Below are 25,999 nucleotides of genomic sequence, written 5' to 3' on the forward strand. Positions count from 1 at the left end.
GAAAGCTCCCAAAAGAACACAAACTCAGCAATTGAACGACAATAAACACGCCAACATTTATTAATAATGGACCATTTACAGCAATGTTACAAAACACTTACTAAGGCCTTGATCGTGCTATCTGCATCATGCAAACTTGCAATGAAGCAGGCGGTATGAAAAATGACAGAATCCCCCCTGAAACACTTGAGCAAATGTCCCGAATTCAGAAGTTCAAATTACATAGGCTCCAATTGCAGCTCGCTTGAAGACTGAGGCTGAACAACATTATTACCAAACCGAGGAACCTGTCATGCCCACAAGGCTGTGTGCTGAGGGCACCCGTTGTTCGTGTGGGGTCTGCTACGTTCAGGCTTTCCCAGCTGATCCAAAGAGGTGTAATTTCTCTGTGACGACAGCTTTCATTGCTTCTTTTGCAGATGCCATCACTTGGATGAGGTCCTTTCCTGACTTTTTAAGGGACTCCAGGTAGCTGTTTCGGACCTCAGTGTTCACATTGAATTTCCTCACGCCCAAGTCTATGCATTCCTGCTCCAGAAATTAATACATGATTATCGGCACTTGCACAATCAGTTCAACCATAGCAATAGGTTCTGTATGGAATCGTGATTCGGTCAGTATTGCAAGTACTAAAACTTAAAATCTACCTCTCAAGACATGTTCACAGGTTTGAAGTGGGAAAATAATTACAGTGTTTAGATAATTCGGTTATTTCCATGGCTAATGCCTAGAACAGGTCTTGAACAAACAATTATAGGTTCAAATACCATGTTGAGCCTCATGGAGAAACTCTTTGCTGAAAGTTTAGAAAATGGCTTGTGATAGATTGCCTTCCTTTACTCAACACCTTAACAATAGCTACAAGCTATAGCTTCAGTAGTCTAATAAATAAAAAACTAAAAGAACACCCGGTAAGAGCACTGGACGAAATACCTCCAATTGTGGGAGATGCTAGAAAACATACATATTCAGCTAGATGTCCCGGATCAGCATATTTGGAAGCTTTTCGGTTCAAAAAAAGCATATTTGGAAGCTTTAAAGCACTGGCATCTAACCTAACGAATCCGCGTACAATTTGTTCTTTGCTGGGACCATTAAATTTACACCAGGGAAGCAGATTTGGAAGTCTTGAGATCCTTTATGGTGCAAATTTTTCATATAGCTTGCTTCCCTCAATCGTTGTTGGACTGCTGATAGGTTGTCAAACCGCGGATTGCCACACCTGGTGGCTTGCTCACTTTGTGATCAAGCCCCTGGAACCATTCACCACCTGCTTATTTCATATGTGGTCGTGTGGGAAGCTTGATACACTGATTTTCAGAAAATTGGCCAGCAGGATCTATCTCCACAATCAGGTGTTGTTTCCTTCTCCAGCTGATGGAACAGGACATTCAATAGATTGGACAAGGAGCACCGAAAAGGCCGAAATACATTGATCATCTTAGTAGCTTGGGAGATTTGGAAACACCGGGCGACTATGTGTTCAACAATGCTAGCCCTAATCTGTCTTTGGTAGTGTAGATAGTAGGAGAGAGCCCTATGGTGTACAGCCCGGAGCTCATGGCTTCCAGACCCTTTTCTAGGGTTGGTATTCTTGCAATTTGTTCGTTTCCTTGTTCAGGCGTGGAACACATGTCCTGTGGGTGTAGAGTGTTTGGATCTTGTGTGTTTCTGTGTGTGCCGTTGTAACTTTTGTACTCTATTCTTAATGAAATGACACAGCTGTCTTGCGAGTTGTGTCGTTTGAGTAAAAAAAATTGAAAGAATGTAACGTACCTGTACAAGCTCACGAGGCAGACCAGATGCTCCATGTAGAACCAAGCTAACTCCTTTCTTTAGGGTTAACGCACGAAGGTCCTGTCATTAGTTAAAGAACATGCTGATTCTGTAAGGATTACTCAAATTAAAGCAGGCACTCGAACAATCTAATTTTATCTCTAACGAACTTTTCATGAGACATTCAACATGCAAGTGTAACTGAATTTGCCTGACCTTTAGCAAGTCAAGTTTGAGGTTTGGTCCACTAGGTGGATATTTTCCATGAACATTTCCAATGCAAACTGCTAGAGCATCAATACTTGTCTCGTCAATAAATCCCTCAGCCTGGAATACCACAAACTTTTTAAGAAACATGCACCACAAGTATAGGACTAGAAAGTGATTCAGTTCATATTGTAACAGAAGAATAATTGCACCTGAGCAACATCAGTAAATCTAGCTTTGTATTCTTCAACTGTCAAGCCATCTTCAGAGCCTGAGAGTCTACCCAATTCAGCTTCCACAAGTAAACCTTTTGCATGAGCCAAAGAAGATATGCTCTTTGTGTATAAGATGTTCTCCCCTAATGTTAGATGGGAACCATCCACCATGACTGAATCAAATCCCTGGAAATTTAAGGGTCACAAAAATTGACCAGGAGAAAACTCAAGATTAAGTGTTATGGCTACGAAATGCATGTACAAATTTTGGCGGTTTATATTTGAGGTATACCATCTCAAGAGCTTGAAGCAAGTCTGACTTGGAAGTGCCATGATCATAATGAACAGTGATAGGCACCTGTGATAAGAGAATCAGAGAATGCTTACCGCTAACATTTGTTGAACTTGTGGTTTATTTAGGAGTAAAGATAGTTTAATTTGTGAATTTTCTTTGAAAATTGTAAATTCTCAAGTTTCTCTTGCACTGGATTGTTCTGCAGCAGCAATGCACGACGCTACCAATGGAACTCCACCTTGCTTCAGAGCACTAGGATGAATCTAAATGGCAACCACAGAAATCAAGATGAAAGTTGAGAAATACATGCCATCTACTAAATTTTCATATTCCGCAAGGTGCTCATAATCAAGAGCTATGTGGTACTGCTTCTATCAATGGGTACTAAATTTGTTTAATTAGGTTTTATGCATCATGTGATTTCTCAAAATCAGCATATTGAAGTTCCTAACCTGCAGGATAGCAGGGCTATTTTCAGCCTCTGCTGCTGCAACGACAGCTTCAACTCCTTCAAGATTATACACATTGAAAGCGCCAATGGCATAACCACCCTTCTCAGCATTCTTTACATAAGAAAATAGTCGATAGAGAATTAAATTCTGGTAAATGATCCCGAAATTAGTCTTGATAAGATGTTGAAATGGAGAGAATCTTACCAGAAGAAGTTGTTTTGTAGAAATTCTGGATGGGGAAGCCCAATTTTGTACCACTTTAGCAAGAGCACTATTATCGCCAACATTACCTGTCTCGAGGAGCAAGATAGTACCTTGAGTCAAAAGGTTATATTATGTTTATGTGTTGGTATGGATGAACTGAAATGTTTATTACCAGGAAATACAATGTAGGGTACACCGGGGAATCTACTCTCAGGACCAAGTTGCCACAATGGCACACCAGCTAATGCTTGTCCCATTACTTTGGCACGCCGAGCTTCCAAAGCTTTTGTAGCAATATCAGATGAAGTGATCCCTCCCTATGTGAATGACATTATAAAATAGTACTTTCAGAAGTTAATTTCATTCACAACATGTGGGCTTGAACTTTTTGTTTCCCAACTAGAACAGCAGCGCCTATATACATTGTTTTTGCTCCAGCGGAACATGTAATTATGTAAGTGTAATTCTATCTCAAATTTCACCAAGTATTTAATTAATAATAAGAGTCAAAGAAAACAGAACTAACACATTGATTTAACAGCAATCAGCCAATTCTCGAAAAGCTGTAACAAATTATATATATGCATATCAAGTGCAATATGATGAACTGAGTATAGGAACTTTTTTTTCTCGAACATGAAGGAGAGCTGCATATCATTGTATTAATAGAAGAAAAGAGAGTCATGCAGAGACCCAACACACACCCATGCACACCCTGAGTATAGAAACTAACAAGTAGATATGATTATATGGAAAAAATAGACATTTAACTTTTACCTTTGCAATGATGTAACGAGGTTTACTATCAATCCTTCTCACTATCTCCACTAGCGCTGAACTCACTTTATAATTAATTTCTAAGCTTTCTTCAGGAGCTGCAATACAACAGGTATACTCTTTTTAGCTCTACGGAGGTCAAACTACTTCATGAAAAACATCAAAGGGAGAAAAAGAACATTCCTTATGTTTGGCATAAAAATAAAATAGAGTTGATTTGGCTAAGCTTCTGGTTATAATGCACACTAGAGGTGGTCGATTTAATTGATTTGAATTAACCACTTCCTTTGGGCTTGCCTGCAAAATGTAAACACATAACTCCTAAATAAACAAATGTAACGTCCCGTCTCTCCAAGGCCGGGCCCGCTTACATCTGGCAAATTGCCCTCACATTGTGCGCACCCGGGAAGAATTTCCCGGTCGGTCACCCATCCCCAAATTGCTCTCAGAGTTCTTCGTAGATCGACTTCTGGAAAATAAGTTGCAACTTGTTGGTATAAGTATACTATTGAGCTATGGGCCAAGATGTCATATACTCACCCCTTAAGAGACCGACGTCCTCTTCGGTCAACCCCAAGCCAGGAACGTCCTCTCTTGGTCACGTCCGTGCGTCCAGTGCCAACGGCACATCCCAGATGCCCGCGCACTGACCCGCCACACGCCTGTGCACAATGTCCGCACCCCTGACCCGCATTGTAACGTCCCGCCTCCCTGAGGCCGGACCCGCTTACATCTGACAGCTTATCTAGGACATAAATTGCCCTCACAAACCAATACAAGTCTTTTCTGCACACTTTGTCCTCACTCGTGCGCACCCGGGAAGAATTTTCCGGTCAATCACTCCATCCCCAAATTGCTCCATGTCAAGCATGCTTAACCTCAAAAGTTCTTTTGAGATCGGCTTCCGAGAAAGAACTTGTAACTTGTTGGTATGAGTATCCTATTAATCCTATTAAGCTGTGGGCCGAGATGTCACAACAAAATTATACAGAACCTTGTGGCATTGCAGTGACTTGTATATCTGTGTGATCAACTTGGAGATAATCAGCATTTTCAGCTTATCCACTACAAAGTTTGGTTGGCCTTCCCATAGGGTCTCAATTCATGCCTTAAATTTGGGTAGAAGTACCTCCTCGTATATGCCAACAAAAATGCTAAGCAAGCATGACATTATGGTCTGGTTGTGCACCTTGGATCTTATTTAATTTTATAATGGATAACAGATAAAAGTACTACATGCATGCTCTTTGTCATGATGCATAATATTCTAATGCTATTACTGATCCACTATACTGCATGATTTGCTAACTAACTTGACAAATCTTATATGGCTCAAGGAATTTAGGACATCACACACTATATATTGTCACTATATCAGAATTGCCTCAGAGCTTCATCACTGTTATGGTAACCAACAAACAATATAATTGGATGTGGAGTAGGCAGAAAGATGCTAACTTTTTCCAGTAATGAGCTGGCGGCTGGTGACAACTAGAGTGTCTTTTCTGTTTTGTATGTAAGCATTTCCAAGTTCAACGACTCGGCTAATTTCTTGGTCTCTGTCCTCTGTTGATTTCATTGAAACCATCTCAACAGACACCTATAAAGAGGCAATAGAGCTCATTGGATACAGATGATCTCAAGTAAAATAGTCCAAATTTAAAACAGAATAATATAAATAAACTTATTAGATCAATCCAGGGAGATGTCAATGTCTTATGTTTACACATGATGGAAAAAAATGATTTACCTCTATTACTCGAAGGGATTGCCCGCACTGTGACCGCAACTCATCAACCTAATAAATGCAAATATACATGAGAAGACTCAATCTGAAAAAACAGAAACAGAGGGAATCTTAATCGTGAGAAGTCTGACCTGCTTTGTTGTTTTTGGCACATACGAACCAACAACTATGAGGCCTCCAGTTAAAGCTCTTTTTAGGCCTAGGTCATTTGGACAGATAGGTGGCTTTGGCTTGATCCCAATCCTTGCACTTACAAAACTTGCAGCTGTGCGGCATAGAAACTTCTTTCCTTTCAATTCAGCCTGTCAAATTAATATAATAAGAAAAGAACAATAGCAGATCCAAATAGAACACTAATACTAGAATAAAACATTATCATATATAACTTGATAGGAATTTGGTACTATGAGCAAATGGTGTCTGTAAAATGGAGTGACGCAACATGCCAACATACCTGGATCATTCCAGAAGCAAAGACGGCCATGTCCTTCTCACTAGCAGCATTGACGATGCACACAGAGCCCTACAACACACAAACTCCTTATCAGTACATTTGTGAACCAAGAACATAAGGAATAACAGAAAATTGAATTGCAGTAATATCGGTTTGCCTTGGAGAAATGTCATGTGGTGGGTCTTGGAGAAGCACAAAGTCCCAACTAAGTACATTACCCTCATCAAGGATATGTACAAGGATGCGATGACATTTGTCCGGACATGTGATGACGACACCACTGACTTTCCTATTAAAATAGGCCTACATCAGGGGTCAGCATTGAGTCCTTATTTATTTTATTTATTTGCTTTGGTGATGGATGAGATCACAAGGGACATACAAGGTGATATCCCTTGGTGTATGCTCTTTGCTGATGATGTGGTGCTAGTTGACGAGAGTAGGGCAGGGGTTAATAGGAAGTTAGAGCTGTGGAGACGTATGTTAGAGTCGAAAGGGTTCAAGCTTAGTAGGACCAAGACCGAGTACATGATGTGCGATTTCAGCGCGACTATGCATGAGGGTGGAGATGATAGTCTCGATGGGCAAGTGGTGGCCCAGAAGAATACTTTTCGGTATTTAGGATCGATGCTACAAAAGGATGGCGACATTGATGAAGATATTAGGCATAAAATCTCAACTGGCTGGTTGAAATGACGTCAAGCTTCTGGCATCCTCTGTGACAGGAGGGTGCCACAAAAGTTAAAAGACAAGTTCTATAGAACAGCGATTCGCCCGGCGATGTTATATGGTGCTGAATGTTGGCCCACAAAAAGGCGACATGTCCAGCAACTGAGTGTAGCAGAGATGCGGATGTTGCGGTGGTTTTGCGGGCACACAAGAAGGGATAGAGTCCGGAACGAAGTTATTCGGGAAAGGGTAAGGGTGACACCAATTGAGGAGAAACTTACCCAACATCGGTTGAGATGGTTTGGACATATCCAACAGAGACCTCCTGAGGCGCCGGTGCGTAGTGGGGTTCTAAAGCGTGTCGATAAGGTATAGAGGGGTAGAGGTAGACCTAAACTGACTTGGGACGAGTCGGTTAAGAGAGACCTTAAGGATTGGAATATCTCTGAAGAGGTAGCTTTGGATAGGAGCGCTTGGAGACTAGCTATCAGCGTGCCTGAACCGTGACCTTTGTGTCTTTTGGGTTCATCTATAGCCTATCCCAACTCTCTTGGGACAAAGAGCTATGTTGTTGTTGTTATTGTTGTAGTAATATCGGTTTGCGAAGGAGCATCGAGCATGTAGCCTAGTGGTTGCAGTTGTTAAATGTATATGCACCCTTTGTATTTTCCCCATAGTGTAAGAGTTCTGTGTAAGCTGGTTGTACATGTACATGTGCAGACTAAAAGTGGTGACATTAGTAGCATCCCATGTCCTGGGTTCGAAACCCGCCCGTGGGAGCGAATTTCAGGCTAATTCCCCGGATCGGCATAGGTGAACCACATGTGGTGGGTGGCCCCTCTTGTAAGGGGCTGGTGCGGCATCCCCACGTATTTGGGTGGGGCCGTGGGAGTGGAGGGAGCACCGGTTGAGCTCTGAGTGAAATGTGCAATTGTTTAGGAAAAGTACAATAGTAATTAATGATGACAGGTGCATTCACGACTCGCATAAAAAAAGGCATGCTAATTTAGACAACCAGCATCTGCAAAAAAAGTCAAGAGCAAATTAAATTTCATATGAAATAGCATTTTATAAAATACCTTCTCCAAGCTATAGAGATGCTGACAGACTGCATTTGGTCCTTGTTTACGCAAGAGATTTATAGAAATTGTTGAAACTCGTTTCTCAGAAACTCGTCCTCTAGTCTTCTCTTCAACCCACTGCATGTTCCAAGTACAAAAAAATTTCTTAGGTATTGCTCTTCCCTTTACCAAAAAAATACCTCTAGAAACTTACCTGTCTGAGATTGGAGGATTTATAGCCAAAAGCTGCATCCTTGGCAAACTCAGTTTCACCAGCAGGTATTAATCTGGTAGAAATATTAGGACCATCAACCTTTTGTCATATTGCTTATTGAAATAGCTACCATAGATTACCTGTCAGGGTCTGCAACGTAGTGGATGTCATTAATAGTGTATCGTCCACCTTGAAGGAAAAATGGACAGATTATCCAAGCATCCATCTCGCCTAATACTGAGACAGCTGCATCAGCTTCCTGGAAAGTAGAAGAATAATGATGACCATGGAAAATGAAAAAGAAGAAGAAGAAAAATCAAATGTGTACGACTTTGGATATTAACCTCTGGGAAATGACCACGTAGAGTTGAATCACCTCTTAAGACCACTGTATAACTAACACCAGGGACATTCTTTGCTGCAGCTTCGAGATTTCTGCAGACAGTTTGTACTAGCAACATAGCCTATTACAGTGAAATAGTTAAATATGTATACACACATTTCAAGGGGCTGCAAATTTAATAATAAACTGCTATAAACATCATTCCCTTACCTTATCAGCAGTCATTGAACGAGAGTTTGTCAAAATGAAAAAGCAAGTTGGTAGCTTGAGAAATTGTTCGACAAGGGCTTCAACAGGCCTGCAGTTTAATTCCATGCTAGGCTTAAGAAACCATGTATTTAAAGAACATCAATGAAGCTCATATATAAATTTATGCTAGTGCAGTATATATAGAGACTAAATAAAACATAAAATTCTGAGGTTTACCATTCAGTTAAAACTTCTATATCATGTACTGTTTGAGTTCCAGTTGGATCATCATCTAAAACTACAACAATCTTTTTGCTATTACGAGATGCAACAGAAACAAGGTCATCCATTGGATCTTCTGGCCATTCAGCAGGAAGAGAATGAAGGACATCTTCTTTACTAAGCAAGGGAGGCTTCCCTTCTACTTTAACACCAGTTAATGTCTCATAGACCTGCAGTCACAACCCTGTTGTCAGACTGATATAAAAATTATACAGTAAATTAGTAAAGACTGACTGGGTGATCAGATTAGGTCTGTAATATCTCATAAAAAAAGATTAGGGCTGTACTATTTCAGGATGGTCAAATTCCAACATCCTAAAGAACATAATACACACCTTGACAACAGCAGCATCATCATATCGACCCCACCCAGAAGCAGATCCTGTTATAAATGCACCACGAATTAATAGTAGCAATATAATTTAGCACTTGTTATCCAAGGAAGACATATTGCTTGATAGTTGATTTCTAGAATACGATGTAATGTCATCATTCAGGACATTTTTTTCATGTAAAAGCAAGAACCATCTGGAACAGAATACATAATCAAATAAGAGATCTTTGTTTTCTTACAGAAAAACAACCTGCTATAAATAGCTGATGAGCAATACTAGAGACATGCACTGGGATCCTCGAATTGGAACTTTCACAAGATACTATACCCTGTAAAAGACAAGATACAGGCATTTAGAATATACTGATAGTAGCTAACAACATCAATAAGTTAAAGCTTGGTAGTTTGTTATCCATACAAGATCCTTGACAAATATATCCACTGCAGAATAAGGTGTATAATCATTATCGAGCATGTGTGGCACACGATTTCCAAACATCCTGCAGGATGGATATTGCTTGTATCAGGGATCATCTAGCCAGCTTAATACATTATAAAGTGCACAAGAATTGTATAAAGACTTATAGAAGACCATTAAATTATGGAATCTAAAGGAACTGTTAGTTGGCAAAAACTAGTTGCCTTGAATGTTCCCATTTCTTTTCTTATCAGTTTGCTAGTCAACTAACATAATCAAAAGAAAGAAACATAAATTTAAAATATAAGGATCGAGAAGTGACAAATTAAAGTGAGGAAGGGCATAATCATAGAAATATACCATGAATAACCTCTTGCATGTTGCAAAATTTCAAAAACACTTCTTGTTCTCAGATTTAGTCGAGCAGCAAATGCCATGGCTTCAGCTGCTGAGGCTATATGAACCCCAGCAAGAAGTTGGTTGACCATCTTAACAGAACTGGAAAGAATGAGAAAATAGATACCCATTTATATAGAAATGAATAATAATAATACGTTTTAAGTATATATCATGCAAACAACCACTCAGTGCTGATGAAAAAACTACAAGCCAAGAAGAATCACCTTGCAGCTCCACATCCTCCTTTGATGATATACAATTTCTCACTCAGTGCTGTTATTTAAAATTGATAAGCCACTGGCCAATCTCTGGATGTTTGTCTAGGAACTAACATATGATGATGGTCAGGTAGTCTTCTTTATTACCTGATAGAACAGCACCTGCGCAATGAAGAGCTTCATCTGTCCCTGATGCCATTATCTGTTAAAATAATGAACAACGTTATTTCAATTAGGGCTGTAACATCATGTCCATATTAAGTTGATGTATTACTGTATCATACAGTTAGAGTCCCATCTGCTGCCCTTTTGACACCACCAGATACCGGAGCATCAACCAACTTTATATCTCGGCATTCAGCTGTATGGAAGTATAGTCAATGATACCAAACCTTTCCATCACAGAAAACCGTACACAACTTTCAAATCACAATAACACCTAGCAACATCATCAACACTTCTTAAAGGTATAACCTCCATGGCTATAACAGTTGGTTTCAATAAAATCAATACCAAGTTATTGCAAACTCTTCTCTACTTTTAAGAAAATTAACAAAGAGCAACATCAATAAACACTGGGGCTCCTAGAAGACATCACCAGCAAGATAAATAATAAACCTTGCAAACAATTTGAGAATACTGCAGAACCTTTATTTTGGGTAAGTAAAACTTGCTAAGAGCTGTTACCTTCTAATCTTTTATTGAGGCGGATCACAAATCCTGGAGAAACTGTAGAAGATAGAATGACAGATGTTCCAGCTGACAGCACTGAAAACAAGGGCATTCACAGTACTGCAATTAAGCTCATTATACGGTAAACTAACTTGGTAGATGCATTTACTTTGTAAAATCTGAACAGAAGGGGCAAGCTTCTACAGATTACCTGGTACAGCACCAGCACTTCCATAAAGAACACTATCAGCTTGAAACTCATTTGCAACCATGATAATAAGTATTTCCACATCTGCAATCAGCTTGGGGTTAGTACATCATAAATGCTGTCTCTAACAAGTTAGTTCAAACTTTATGCAATGTATCAGTGTTTAACCACTCTTCTAGTTGAACAGACAGGAACAGTTGTAACACTCTTAATTACATTGGTGACCTTACCATGTACATGAATACTTCCCAAGAAATAAAGTTGTATGGTCATATGGATCCGTAACAACAACAACAACAACAACAACATAGTCTTTTTTCCCAAGCAAGTTGGGGTAGGCTAGAGATGAAACCCGAAAGAAATAAGTTCAAGGTTCAGGCACATTGATAGCTAGTCTCCAAGCGCTCCTACCCAAAGCTACCTCTTTAGAGATATTCCAATCCTTAAGGTCTCTCTTAACCGACTCATCCCACATCAGTTCAGGTCTACCTCTACCCCTCTTTACATTGTCGACCCGCTCAAGAACCCCATTACGCACCGGCGCCTCAGGAGGCCTTCATTGGACATGTCCAAACCATCTCAGCCGATGCTGGGTAAGTTTCTCCTCAATTGGTGCCACTCCGACCCTATCCCAAATAACTTCGTTCCGGACTCTATCCCTCCTTGTGTGCCTGCAAAACCACCGCAACATCCGCATCTCTGCTACACTCAGTTGCTAGACATGTCGTCTTTTTGTAGGCCAACATTCAGCACCGTATAGCATCGCCGGACGAATTGCTGTCCTATAGAATTTGCCTTTTAGCTTTTATGGCACCCTCTTGTCACAAAGAATGCCAGAAGCTTGCAACCATTTCAACCAGCCAGCTGAAATTCTATGCGTAACATCTTCATCAATGTCGCCATCCTTTTGTAGCACCGATCCTAAATACCGAAAAGTATCCTTCTGGACCACCACTTGTCCATCTAGACTAACGTCTCCCCCCTCATGCCTAGTTGCGCTGAAATCGCACATCATATACTCGGTCTTGGTCCTACTAAGTCTGAACCCTTTCGACTCTAACGTGCGTCTCCACAGCTCTAACTTCTTATTAACCCCTGCTCTACTCTCGTCAACTAGCACCACATCATCAGCAAAGAGCATACACCAAAGGATCTCACCTTGTATATCCCTTGTGACCTCATCCATCACTAAAGCAAATAAATAAGGGCTCAATGCTGACCCCTGGTGTAGGCCTATGTTAATAGGAAAGTTAGTGGTGTTGCCATCACATGTCCGGACAAACGTCGTCGCATCCTTGTACATATCCTTAATGAGGGTAATGTATTTAGTTGGGACTTTGTGCTTCTCCAAGGCCCACCACATGACATTTCTCGGTACTTTGTCATATGCCTTCTCAAGGTCAATGAAGACCATGTGCAAATCCTTCTTCTGTTCCCCATATCTCTCCATCAATTGTCGTATTAAGAAAATCGCCTCCATGGTTGACCTTCCAAGCATGAACCCAAATTGGTTTTGGGTCACACTTGTCACTCTTCTTAGGCGATGCTCGATAACCCTCTCCCAAAGCTTCATCGTATGGCTCATCAGCTTAATCCCACAGTAGTTAGTACAACTTTGAACATCACCCTTGTTTTTGAAGATAGGTACTAATATACTTCTCCTCCATTCTTCTGGCATCTTGTTTAACCGAAAAATGAGATTAAAAAGCTTAGTTAACCATACTATTGCTCTATCTCCTAGGCATCTCCACACCTCAAGAGATAGCTTAGTTAAAAAGATAGGTACTAATATGGATCCGTAAAAACTAGTTATATACAGATGATCTATCCTGAAGCTGAATGATACAGGTTACATTTTACATGAGAACATGTTTTGACAGTTATGATATAGGATCCAGAAAACTTTATGGGTTGCAGATTTGTAAAGCATATGGCGAAACCTTGTAAATTACCTTTTGCTACTTCCTCAGGAGAACCTTTTGTTGATCCACCTAAATCATCAAACCTGGCCATTGTTGGCTTGTAGACCTAAATAGGAAATAGAGAAGCTAAACACTGAGGGCATGCACACAAACAAAAAAAAGGAGGGCAGGATTTCATGTAGTAGCTCTAGGATCATAGACATATTCATGTAAAGTTGTTACAGCAAAACATAAATGCATTCGTTGTCATGTGTAACACGGCTAACAGCCAAAAGCCTATGATTAGTGACTGAATCAAGCAATCATCGTGAGAATTCTCCAGATTTCCGGGATGCAAAAATGTTAAAGCAACACATGTGCAATTGGAAAGAAAAAATTGTGCCTAGTGCATTTCCCCCCTATTGCAACAATGCAGAGGTTAATTATGAAGTTGGGAAGGATAAAAAAGTCTGAAGAGTTCTCACAACTCACATCATAAGCAACAACATAGAACCCTAATTTCAGCAAATGAGATGCCATTCCAAAACCCATAGCTCCAAGACCAATGAAGCCAATCCGCTTTGCTGATTTTGATTCCATAACAAGCTGGTCAGCTAATTTGCTTGCATCATAGATTTGTTGACTGACAGCATCTACGATGTTTGCTCCAAATGATGCTTCCCAAACCTGAAATGTTCAGTTCCAAATTCTAAAACAGATTTGGAAAACAAAACACTCGAGTGCAAACAACTATTCCAAACCTTCAGTGGTGAGGCAGATACATCTCCAATTACTGCTGAAGAACCTGTAAATTTTACAGAGAAGAATACATGAAACCAAAAAAAACATAAGCAAGCATGCAGAGGCTGTAGTTTTGTTATGAAAGCAAGACAGATAGTAAACATGGATGGATTGTCTCAAGCCTTTGATTCCAACCATTAATGACTGTACGAGAGAGAATAATGACTTGTATTCCTCCGAACTCTAGAAGGGTGGGATATATAGTTCCTATACATGGGCCTCTAGACATGGGCTCAATATACACCAACACCCCCCCAGTCTGAACTACCGGCGCAGCGGTGTTCAAGACTGAACAACAAGAAAGCTAATACCCCCGCAGTCTGAGCAACCGACGTAACGGTGTTCAAGACTAGACAAGAAGAAGGTACAAAGGGCAAATACCCCCCGCAGCCACAACTAGCCACCTGCTACGTTGAGGCTGGAGCGAAACTCCGAGAAGGTCGAGGAGTGCAAGTCAATCTCCACGTGCTTCGTCCGCTGATGCTGGACGGGGTTGGTGGAGAGATACATGGCGCTGACGTTGTCGTAGTAGACGAGCGTGCTCTTGGCGAGCGGGCTGTGGAGCTCCGCCAAGAGCTGTCGTAGCCAGGACGCCTCCGCCACGCCGTTAGCGACAGCACGGTATTCCGCTTCGGCACTGGAGCGGGAGACAACCGGCTGCCGCTTGGATGACCAGGAGACCAGGTTGCCGCCGAGGAAGACGACGTAGCCGGGAGTGGATCGACGAGTGTCCGGACAGCCAGCCCAGTCAGCGTCGGTGTAGACAACCAGCTCAGCAGAGGACGAGCGGTGAAGAACCAGGCCGAGGTCCACAGTGCCACGGACGTAGCGGAGGAGACGCTTCAGCGCAGCAAGGTGTGACTCCCGGGGATCATGCATATGGAGACAGACCTGCTGAACCGCGTAGGTGAGGTCCGGCTTGGTGAAGGTGAGGTACTGCAAAGCGCTGGCCAGACTCCGGTAGGCAGTAGGATCAGCCACCGGATCACCCAGATCAGCAGACAGCTTCGCCTGAGTGTCGACAGGAGTGGAGCAGAGCTTGCAATCAGTCATCCCAGCCCGTTCCATAATATCAAGTGCGTACTGCCGCTGGTGAAGGAGAAGACCAGACGGGCGAGGCTCAACAGTGACGCCCAAGAAGTGGTGGAGCTAACCCAGATCCTTCATAACAAACTCCTACTGCAGAGAGGAGATGACACTCTGAAGCAATCACTGACTGAAGGCTGTGAGCACAATGTCATCGACATATAGCAGCAGATAGGCAGTCTCATCCCCACGGCGATAGATGAAGAGAGACGTGTCAGACTTGGCCTCGGTGAACCTCAATGTCAGCAAGAACGTGGCGAACCGAGAGTATCAAGCCCGAGGAGCCTGCTTCAGACCATAGAGAGACTTGTTGAGCCGGCAGACCATATCCGGACGACTCGAGTTCACAAATCCCGCGGGCTGAGAACAGTAGACTGTCTCTGACAGAGTGCCGTGAAGAAACGCATTCTTCACGTCCAGCTGGTGCACAGGTCAAGAGCGCGAGAGCGCAAGCGAGAGGACCGTGCGCACCATAGCGGGCTTCACTACTGGACTGAAGGTCTCATCATAGTCCACACCAGGCCGCTGTGTGAACCCCCGGAGAACCCAGCGAGCCTTGTATCGCTCCAGTGTGCTATCAGCCCGACGCTTATGCGTCAAGATCCACTTGCCAGTCACCACATTGCAACCAGACGGACGCGGCACGAGGTCCCACGTCTGGTTGGCAAGAAGAGCCGCGTACTCCTCTTCCATCGCGCGACGCCAGTGAGGATCCACCAAGGCGTGGCGGACAGAGGAGGATACCGGAGAGACCCGCGGCTCGCCCTCTGTGGCGGAGAGAGTCGCGGCCTGAGACGTCATCCGCCGAGTCACCATGGGATGGATATGCCGAGGATCCCGATGGATGACTGGCCGTTGGTACACCGCCGCCTCGGCTCGAGAGGGAGCCGGTGGAGGCGGCGGCGGCTCCGTTGTAGGCGTCGCATGAGCCTCCGGAGCCGGAGGCGGCGCCGGTGTCGGCGCCGAACGACGCCGGTACACATGCACCGGTTGAGCGTACCGCAGCGGCGCTGGCACCGGCGCCGAGCGACGCTGGTACACCTGTACCGGCTGAGCGTACCGCGCAGGTGCAGGGGAGGCACCGGGGCCGCGCGTGACGCAGCAGGGGACCCCGGAGCCGCGCACGGCACGACAGGAGGTCCGTGGGCCGCGCGTGGCGCGACTGCAGGCACCGGGGCCGCGCGTGGCGCAGCAGGGGTCTCCGGAAGCGGTGCCGGTGCACCGGGAAAACCTGCAGGGAAAGGGCAGACAGGTAACGGTGGCTGAACCACCGGGTCAGTCGGAAACAGGGACTCCAACTCGGGGTCAGAAGAAGGTGTGGAGGAGGTGGATTAGGTGAAATCCGCGTCAAAGACGTGTCGGGAGATCAGGACGCGGCGAGAAGTGAGGTCAAAGCATCGGTACCCCTTGTGGTCAGGGGAGTACCCAAGGAACACACGAGTCGAGCGGGGCGCCAGCTTGTGAGAAGTGGTGGCGGAAGTGTTAGGGTAACACGCACACCCGAAGACCCGAAGGTGGTCGTAGCGAGGAGGGGTACCGAAGAGGGCGTGGTGTGGAGTGGGAGCAGGAGAAGTAGTTGACGGAAGACGGTTAAGCAAGTAGGTGGCGGTGTGGAGACTCTCGGCCCAGAAGCGCGGGGGCAGAGAGGCCTGGATCAAAAGGGTGCGCACGACGTCGTTCGTCGGGGTGCACACGACGTCGTTCGTCGTGCGAATCATCCGCCCAGCCTTGCCGTTCTGAGGAGAGGTATACGGACAAGACATACGCAGCTGAACACCCCAAGAGAGGAAGAAAAAACGGGAGGTGGAGTTATTGAACTCACGCCCATTGTCACACTGGACGGCCTTAATGGTGAAGCCGAACTGAGTGGACACCCAGGCAAAGAAGTGGAGGAGTGTGGGAAATGTCTCAGACTTGGCGCGTAAAGAAAAAGTCCAAGAGTAGTGTGAGAAATCATCGACCACCACCAGATAGTATTTGTAGCCAGAGAGGCTAAGAAAAGGAGAAGTCCACAGGTCACAGTGAACAAGATCGAAGGCATGCGTCGCATGCGAAGAAGAAGAGGAAAAAGGAAGCCGAACACGACGACCGAGCTGCCATGCATGGCAGAGGTGCTCAGCAGGAGCCCCAGTACCAGAAACATCGGTACTACGACTGAGCTGAGCTAGAACGTCGCGGCCAGGGTGACCAAGACGGTGGTGCCAGGTGGTGAAAGACAGTGTCGCGGCAAAAGCAACAGACCAAGACGGCCAGGGCGAAGAAGAAGGCGAGAGTGGTGCAGCGAAAGAAGGAAGGCGAAGGGTGTAAAGGGGCTCCGTGCTGTCACACCGGAGTAGCGACGCCGGGAGACCGAATCCTTTACAGTGAGGCTAGAAGAATCAAACTCGATGGAACAAGAATTGTCAGCTGTAAACTGACGAATGGAAAGAATGTTATGATCCATCTGATGAGCAACAAGAACATTGGAAAGACGAAAGTAGCCAGGAGCAGAACCCACGGCGGTGACAGGAAGGCAAGACCCGTCACCAACCATGATAGAAGAAGGACAAGAGGGGTGTGGGGGTCGGACAGAAGAGAGGATACCGGCATGTGGGGTGGTGTGGAAAGAGGCACCCGAGTCGGCGATCCACTCGGTGCTGACCGGCCGCGTCCACCCCATGGCGTTGAAGGACTGCGCCAGTGCTGCCTGGTCCCACCCCCCAGGCCAGGTCGGCTGCTGGCTGGGTTGAGCGGGCGGGTTCCAGAACGGCGCGAACAGGGGAGCAACAGCGGCGAGCATGGCCGCCAGCTGGGGCTGAGGACGAGGTGCCCCCCTGACTTTGGAACGATCACATCGGGAGGCGCCCTGGCCATGGGGCGCTGAAGGATGGCCAGGGCGTACCTCCAGGGGCAGGAGCAGGAGTGGGAGCCGGAGTCGGGGTCGTAGTGTCCCGACGACCTCCACCAATACCACCCGGAGCCGGAGTAGTGCCGTTAGCACCACCACCACGACGTCCACCCCGCCGACGACGCCCGTGGCCTCCGGTCTTCTGCCCGCGGAAAGCGGCGGCGGCAAACGGCGCATCCGCGGGGGGCATACCGAACCCAGGCCATGCGGGCGCGGGCAGAGGCACCGCGGGCGCAGCCACGGGCGTCGCCGGCGCGGGCAGAGGTGCCGCGGGCCCGGCCATGGGCGCCGTGGGTGCGGGCATCCCAGGCGCAGGGGCATGGGCCGCAGGTGGTGCGCCAGAGCCACCCGCGCCGGCAGCGGCGGCCGCGGCCGCGGGAGGGCTCCACGTGCTCGTCGCAGGAGGATGGGCGACAGCAGCAGGGCCAGCGCCGGCCGCGGCAGCATGGGCCGCGGGGGCTGCAGCGCCTGCGCCGGCAGGGGCGCGCCAGGCCGGGGCGGCGGCGGGCCACGCGCGCGCAGCAGCCAGGCCCGCGCCCACGGCCGCGCCCCCCACGCCCGCGCCCACGGCCAGCTGGGCCAGGACGGGCGGATTGGACGTGCCAGGGGCCGCGGCGGCGGCGGCCCCTTGGGGCCACGCCCAAGAAGCAGCAGAGGAGGGCGCGGCTCCCACGCCTAGGACAGAGCCAGCAACCGGCGCTAGAGGAGCAGCGGGCGGCGCCAGGGCGGGGAGCAAAGCAGCGGCCGGCGCTAGGGGAGGAGCCGCGGCGGCAGCGCCAGCGGCGCCCGACAGGACCGGCTGCAGGGGGCCATCGGGGGCAGGGCCCGCGCCTGGTACAGGGGCCACGCCCGCGCCCTGCCCGCGGACGGCGGCAAGGGCAGCGGCAAGGGCGGCAGCGGCGGCATCCCCTGCGGCGGCGGATCCCGTGGCGCCCGCGCCCTGCCCAGGGAGGTCGGCGGAGGCAGAGGAATCGGGCAGGGCAACCAGGGCGGCGGCGGCAAGCCTGGTCTAGGCGGCGGCGGCGCCCACAGCAGGGGAGCCCCGCGCGGCACCCAGGGCAGAGGAGCCCGCGCCCAGAGCAGGGGAGGATCCCGCGCCCAGAGCAGGGGAGCTCGCGCCCAGAGCAGAGGGAAAGGAAGAGAGGGGAGGGAAGGAGGAGAGGGAAGGGAGGGGCGGCGCCGGCGGCCGGCCGGCCATGGAGGCGGCGGCGGCCATGCTAGGCTGATACCATGTAAGAGAGAGAATATGAGAGAATAATGACTTGTAGTCCTTCAAACCCTAGAAGGGTGAGATATATAATTCCTATACATGGGCCTCGAGACGGGCCTCTATACATGGGCTCAATATACACCAACAATGACATTAGGACAATGTCTTCCATATGATACCCACTCTGGTTGGAAAATAAGCTGACATGTAAAAAAGCTTTAAGCATACCATGTATCAACTGTTGGTAGGCAACACCCAGAAGTGGCAGTGGAAATGTTACTGCTTTAGCCATATCCATCACATAGCTCTATGTTTTATAAAAGTGAAACTGTTAGAAATTCAGAACAGAAACATTCAGCCAAGGAGTAGTGGTAATTCTTTTCTGTTAGCAATATCGGAATGCTCATGTACAAAGAATTAAGAGGATCAGGAATGTGAAATTAAGCATGGAATCGCTTACAAATCTCATAAGAAAAAGAACAGGAACTTACCGCATTTTTCTTTGATGAGTTTAGGAAGTCAATAAGCAAAGGATCCTCACTCAGAAGTTTCGGAACTAATTCCACAAATATCCTGTAAATATAGTGTAGTAACATTTTAATTGAAATGGATATCAAGTATTATTCATTTAGATATGACAGAAACAATAAAAAAACTCCCATAACCTTGAGCTTCCAGCAGCATTTGATATTATGTCATAGATAATTGATGGATGAATCCCAGCTCGAACACCAAGATACATTGCTTCAACAGATGCAATAAAATGAATGCTCTCCAGCAAATCATTTACTAGCCTAATTTTGCTGCAGATAAATGGTAGATGTAGTGAGGAAAGGTATCAGAGTGCCTTTTGCATGTTCATTAGCGAAGAATGTACAGGGAAATGAGATATATAGTTCCCATTATTGTATAGTAGTTTCACTAAATGGTACAAACATAGCTTTTGTGATTGATGTTCCATAGCATCGCTATAGGTTTGTGCTGGACTGTTTGTCCTTCAGTAATGATATGCTATGCAATTCTGCTACATATTCTTGATACAGAAAAAATATATTACTCTTGTCAGAAAGGGAGAGCAACCTGCTAGTGCAAAATTCACCTTCAGCAAAGTAAATGGTTTTGTCTAGACCTGAAAAGTTTCAGCATTTAGATTAAGTTTTAGCTCCCTCGCAAAAAAAAAAAGTTTTAGCATTCTCATACCTTGAGCATATCATAGGATACAAAAGCAGACAGAAATATTAGTGAGAGATATTTGGACTTACCATTGAAAAACTGTCTAGCTCTTTCTGCTACATCCTGTCTCCCAGATGCTACAACCTGATATTCTTAGAGTAAATTATGATAAGAGAAACGGAAACAGACATGCATGCAATTCACATTCTCGTAAGTGCACTGCTTACAACAATCTGTTGTTTCAATTCGTCAGAAAGACCACTGAAAATGTATCCATCAAGAAGAAGGACGTCCTTCTTTTCATCTGCACAGCAAATTAAATTATGCAAGATAAGTACTCATTCATCTCGAAGATAACATCCTCTGTCGATCCCAATGGTCATATAAGTGTTCACAAAAAAAAAAGAGTATACACGCGGCCTGTGGGCACAGCATCAAGTTTTCAAATGTGCTCCCTTGAAAACTGAAGTCAAATATAAAAATCACAAAAATTATACACAAATATTGGCAGGGTTTTTTAATGTGAAACTTCCCTACATATGGTAATTAAAGTGAACCAAAAATAGGAAGGTAGCAGATGCTCTGGAACATAAAACTTGGATAAAAGACATCAACATTTCCAATGGTTTCAATACCACTCATTTAAGTGAATTTGCAACCCTTTCGAACCTGATTTACAATGTGGAGCTACAAATGGATCGAGAAGACCAAAGCATGTCCAGTCCTCGGACAGACTAGCCCAGCGTGTGTGGACACAGTCCTTCTCACTAGGCCGCCAAACTATGGAGACGGCTTATCACCTGTTGGAGGAGTGTGGATTCACAAGAAGGATTTAGGACTTACCGCGACATGGTTAGCACAGCCGAGCTTACGGCCAGCACCCAGCAGAGTGGCAACAGGGCACCAACACACAAAATTGGTGGACCAACCAACTCACCCTCTATCCCCCGCAGAGCAATGCAAAGCCTCACCTTGCTGATCACATGGTAAATTTGGAAAGAAATGAACTCCAGAGTGTCCAAGCTGCAAGCTTCATCCACATCTCTCATTGCTTAAAGCAAAGAGGAGACCGCAGCGTGGGCAATGGTGAGCGCCAAAGACCTAGCGATCCTTCTAAAGCGAGAGTACCCTTTGTAATCTACTAACTGGTTTTAACCAATGTACCTTTCACTCTTCTTTATCAATGAAATAGGCACATTCTCATGCCCGTTCGCTCAAAAAAGAAAATAATTAAAGTGAACCTAGAGGTCTTAGTACAGAGGTCCTGCAGGTGAGTCGACAAACAAAGTATGATACCTGCAAGTTTCTGCTCTAGCTTCTCCAGCTGACTAGGCAGCAGTGTTGACCGAATCAGTACGGCAGCACCCGTGCACAATCCTAAAACGCTCAAACAAACATCGGATCAATTATACCTTGTACCCAACACAAGGGTGGCAGGCAAATTAAAAGTCAACTGATAACACGTACCTTTCGCTATACCCTCAACTCCGAAGAACAACTCATCAACCCCATCCGCGTCAATCAGCACGATCACCAGCGCGGAATCTGCAGTCACCAATAGGTTGCGATCGATCAGCTGAGCACGACCTCCTCTGCCGGCATTCCGACAAACGCCTCGCACGCACGCACGATGCGTATCAGCGAAACCCCCACGCCTACCGACCCAGCTAGCCTCATTCATCCCGCACGCCACCCGTACGCCTGCTTCTATCTCGAATTGAAACGGGCCAGTGTACTGGAGCTCGAGGGTTCAGGCTCACCTCGCGCGGCTTCCGCCGGGCTCGCGCACCGGAGGAGGCCCCCGCCGCTCAGCTCCGCGAGCGCCGCCGATGCCGACCGGTCCGCCTGCGCATGAGTCACCAAATAGCCACGCTTGATCATCCCGGAGAAACGAAGCGACATGCGCGGGTGGAGGAAGGACGGGAGGGCGGCGATTAGGTGAGCGTGGACGGACCTCGGGGACGAAGCAGCGGACGCCGGGCGCCGGAGCGGAGGAAGGAGGCGGCGAGCTCGACGCCGAGTTCGTCGGCGCCGACGAAGGCCACGGCGGCGCGTGCGGCGCGGCCGACGCCATCGCTCCGCGCGGGCTGGGTGTGCTCTGCTCCCTGCCGGCGACGACCCGAAGCAGAGCGGAGCGGAGCAGAGAAGCGGATCGAGTGAGCAAGCGAAATGGGCCGCCAGCACGAGGACGTCACCGTTGGAGACTGGTTTCTTCTCGGGCTACCCGTGTGCCACCGGCAGGTGGGACCCGTTCCCGGCTCGCGCGGAAGATTGACAAGGAGAAGCCGCCTGGATTTTGGGGCGGATCACGGAAGCGCCAGGTGACGGGGATCGCACGTGGCGTTCCCCGCAAGTGGGCCATTGGATTTGGATGGGCCCCTGCCTGTTCCCCCAAGCGGACAATATTTTCTTCTTTTTGCCAAGAAGAAAAAGACAATATATTTTCTCAAAGAAAACACTAAACTGCGACCAACCTTTCCTTAGTAGCATGTTTTAACAAGCAAAACTGAAGATACATGTGGTCGTTGGATACAAAAATTTAAGTGTATTATTTTGTTAATATTATAAGAATACTGCTACTTTTTTAAAATTAAGAACCCGTGATCAGGCATGTTCATGGAAAAAAATATGAACCATTGAAACAAATTCATTAGTTTAAGTAACCTTTAATTAACCCCTAAACAAATTTGTTGGTTTAAATAACATATCAAATGCATCTCTAACTTGCTCTTTGATTATTAGATGATTAATATTAAAGCAGGGTAAAATGTCACAATGGAAGGTGAAGGCTCTTTGTGAAGATTCGCTCTGTTGATGGACAATGAAGCTACCTCTTGCTGCTATTTAAGAACAAATCTATGAAACTGTTATAATTTAGTACTTCTATCATGAATGTTTGTAACATGTTGGATCGTCTTGGCTTTGAATTTCATGCTGTCTAGATCATTCATGTCTGGAACTGTAGTTATTTCCATATTTACATATCTTGGTTAATTTAGTGTTTTCAAGTCATGTGATTACATAAGTTTGTACTCTGGCATAGATAAGTACCTTCATTTAATATGCTATGTTTTTGCCAGTGAATATCTTCACTTTTTTGTTGCTCTGTATTGCAAATTTATTATCTTCGATTTACTTTTATTTGATTGTTTAAACGGTAGGACGCCCATCGCTCGCCTAATGTTCTAGTAATACTTAATAGCACATGTACTCACGGGAGAAAGAGATGCCCCAGCCCCCAAATACTGGAAATGGTGAAAATGCATGATGAACTATACTCAAAAGTATTTTTTGCAACTGGGTCCCTAGGGGCCGGTCGCCCGACAGCGGGGCGACTGGCCATAATTTTTGCAATTTAGCCCTTTTCGCGAAAGAATTTCACATATGTGCCCTTTTTGTAATTTTTTGCAGAAATAGACCCTGAGGTTCGGCGCCGTAATATGTGGCGCCGAGATAACACGTCTTGGCGCCACATATCACGGCGCTGGGTGCCATGCACGCACAAGCAATCTAGTGAATCTTCGAACTTGACTTTAATATTTTCGGACCTTTTCAGGAGACTAGAATACTGTGAATCACACATCAAATATAACGGTAAGAATTAATAACTAAAAACTGCATTACACAATGTAAACCATAGGAATTACATCATAATATAACGTTAATGAAACACACATCAGACATGCTGTGGCATGGCAGAACCCGTTGCAACTACGGTAAACAGATTTTGAACTAAACTAACATGCCTTAGGTAATTTAAAAAAACACAACAACCACAACGATGCAGCATGTCACTAGCACTAGGTAGTCCTAGTAGCCGTACCCCCACGTAGCAAACTGCGTTGAACCTTCTCCGCAGTATCCACCCATTGCAGGTGGTGCAGGCGGTGGTGCCGGAGGGGCAGGGCCCTTCTTCTTGTGGCAAAGACTATTGCGGTAAGAAATAGTGCATGGTTCAACCCGCTGCCGGGCGCGGATTCCTCACAAGCTGGTGACGCGCAGTGTGCAGAGCAGACCACATCTTTGTCCCGAGCAATGCAGTGAATTTCTGGAATCATTCCGATCTAGATCGATACAAATAGAAGCCGCTCTAGCATGCTAGGTACTCTCTTCATTCTAAATTGTAGATTATTTTGATATGCACAGGAACATGAGGGAGTAGTATTGTTATGTACGAGTGCCTCTCACCAGTCAGCTCACAACGCCCAACCACCGAGTCACGCTATCTGCCAACCATGTTGGGGGGCCGGTCGCCCCGCAGGCGGGCGGCCTGGAGGGCTGGCCGCCCCGCTGCCGAGCGGCCGGTCCTTCAAGAATCTCGGCGTAATTTTTTGTTGATTTTTTTTGCAGATAGGTCCCGGCCGCCCGGCAGCGGGGCGGCCGGGGTATATTCATGTAAATTTCGAACACGAAAATATATTTTTGTAAAAAAACAAAAATAAAAAAAATAAAAAAACGCGTGTGCATGCGCTGCCGGCCTGCTAGCTGAGCTGCCCGTGCGTGGCCTGCAAGGCCTTGGGCTGCGTACCCGAGCTGGACTGCCGCTGGCGCACTGGCCGCCGGCCGCTCCGGCCTGCTGGCCTGCTCGGCCCGCGAAGCCGCTGCCGGCCAGCGCTCGTGCGCAGCGCCTCCACGCGCCGCCGCTAGCCTTGCCCCGCGGAGCCCGCGCAGGCTATACATCGCCCGCACTGCAAATCATTGATCCAACGCCTGAAAAAGTTCAGATGTGGGTCATAGTGTGAATTCAGTCCATTAACAAATTCTCTATTGGTCTGCTGGCGAGCGGTGTAAAATTTTTTATTTCGACTCGAAACTCCTATCCATGAGATACGTGCCACAGAAAACTTTTTCGCCTCGTGTTGTACATTCCGCCCCAATCTGATCTCTCGTGTGAGCTCAAGGATCAAAGTGATGTGCTCATTCGTACTATTTTTCTATCCTTTTTGTATAACCGTATGTTTTCTTTCTTTCATTTTTTTCCTTCCGTGTTGTTTTCTCTCTTTTAACATGTTTTTTCTTCGGTCTGCTTTTTTCTTTTTATTTTCAGTTTTCTTCCTTATAGTTTAAGTTGACTTTTCTAGATTATATTTTATCTCTTTTAAGTTACTTTACATCCTAACTTGTCCCGTGAGTACTAACTTTTAGATTTATATTATTTTTAATATAAAAGTTAGTATATTTTTTATTACTTAGTATATTTCTTTTCACATGCAGATTTAGCATCTTGATCCGTTCCAAAATGCTATTACTAAATATATTTCTTTTCACATGAAGATTTATTTCTTTGTACGATTCATAAAATGGTGTGTGAAATGATTTATTTTGTTTATATGCTCACTTTTTGAGCACACGTATATTTGCTTATAAAAATAATTGCTTACATGTGAAATTATCCTATGTTATTATATATATATATGATTATATTGTAGATATATTTATCTTCATGTAAAATTATTTATCTACATGTAACTAATTTGTTCGCAACACCAAATTATTTGTTCGCTTTGTAGATTAAATTGTTCCGTGATGTTGACGGATTTGTTCGCGATATTTATTTTTTATTATTTATCCTAGACAAGTAAATGTTCACGATGTGTAATATTTTATTCGTTGTACATTATTATTTGTTTGTTACGTTTAACTTTTTGTTCGCAAAAAAAATTTTGTTCGTTTTCTTAAAATATTTGTTCTCAGTTTCCGAAATTAAGTATTTAGTATTTTAAATAAATATTTTTAAAAAATTCGTGCAAACATAGGCAAATGTGGTCTTGTTTTGAAGATTTTGTCATAAGAAAGATAATGGTGAA

The 25,999-nt window shown here is 45.6% G+C and overlaps 1 protein-coding gene across 3 annotated transcripts; it reads right to left on the reverse strand.

Moving 5' to 3' along the window:
- Positions 1-31: 31 nt before the first annotated feature.
- LOC120704671 lies at positions 32-22,370 on the reverse strand. 3 transcript variants are annotated; one of them, XM_039989148.1, is made up of 42 exons: positions 22,147-22,370; positions 21,953-22,037; positions 21,660-21,737; positions 21,489-21,569; positions 20,420-20,496; positions 20,282-20,336; positions 20,100-20,148; positions 19,685-19,822; positions 19,511-19,592; positions 19,248-19,326; positions 13,797-13,840; positions 13,528-13,722; positions 13,087-13,162; positions 11,138-11,218; positions 10,942-11,022; positions 10,539-10,615; positions 10,402-10,456; positions 10,261-10,309; positions 9,998-10,135; positions 9,638-9,719; positions 9,470-9,548; positions 9,221-9,267; positions 8,841-9,055; positions 8,625-8,712; positions 8,416-8,535; positions 8,212-8,330; positions 8,072-8,144; positions 7,876-7,995; positions 6,128-6,196; positions 5,805-5,975; positions 5,677-5,724; positions 5,385-5,526; positions 3,927-4,024; positions 3,322-3,466; positions 3,150-3,235; positions 2,946-3,056; positions 2,682-2,756; positions 2,491-2,556; positions 2,196-2,384; positions 1,993-2,103; positions 1,777-1,857; positions 32-528 (listed from the first exon to the last, which is right to left on the reverse strand). In XM_039989148.1, the coding sequence occupies exons 1-42, from the start codon at positions 22,264-22,266 to the stop codon at positions 349-351; spliced, it is 4,155 nt and encodes a 1,384-aa protein (XP_039845082.1). In that variant the 5' UTR covers positions 22,267-22,370; the 3' UTR covers positions 32-348. The 3 variants fall into 3 exon arrangements, with proteins under 3 accessions (XP_039845082.1, XP_039845083.1, XP_039845084.1); XM_039989149.1 differs by lacking the exon at positions 2,682-2,756; XM_039989150.1 differs by lacking the exons at positions 2,491-2,556; positions 2,682-2,756 and having other exon boundaries at positions 22,147-22,364.
- Positions 22,371-25,999: the final 3,629 nt, after the last annotated feature.

The sequence above is a fragment of the Panicum virgatum genome, chromosome 4K, assembly GCF_016808335.1.
Source record: "Panicum virgatum strain AP13 chromosome 4K, P.virgatum_v5, whole genome shotgun sequence".
Taxonomy (NCBI): domain Eukaryota; kingdom Viridiplantae; phylum Streptophyta; class Magnoliopsida; order Poales; family Poaceae; genus Panicum; species Panicum virgatum.

What these genes read in the sequence shown, in the direction of transcription:
- LOC120704671 (XM_039989148.1), bottom strand. Translation starts at nt 22,266, where the DNA reads ATGGCGTCGGCCGCGCCGCACGCGCCGCCGTGGCCTTCGTCGGCGCCG. An exon ending in CCTCAATAAAAGATTAGAAG is followed by an intron (nt 10,616 to 10,941) that starts GTAACAGCTCTT and finishes ACTTCCATACAG; the next exon opens with CTGAATGCCGAGATATAAAG. An exon ending in AATCCCTTCGAGTAATAGAG is followed by an intron (nt 5,527 to 5,676) that starts GTAAATCATTTT and finishes GCCTCTTTATAG; the next exon opens with GTGTCTGTTGAGATGGTTTC.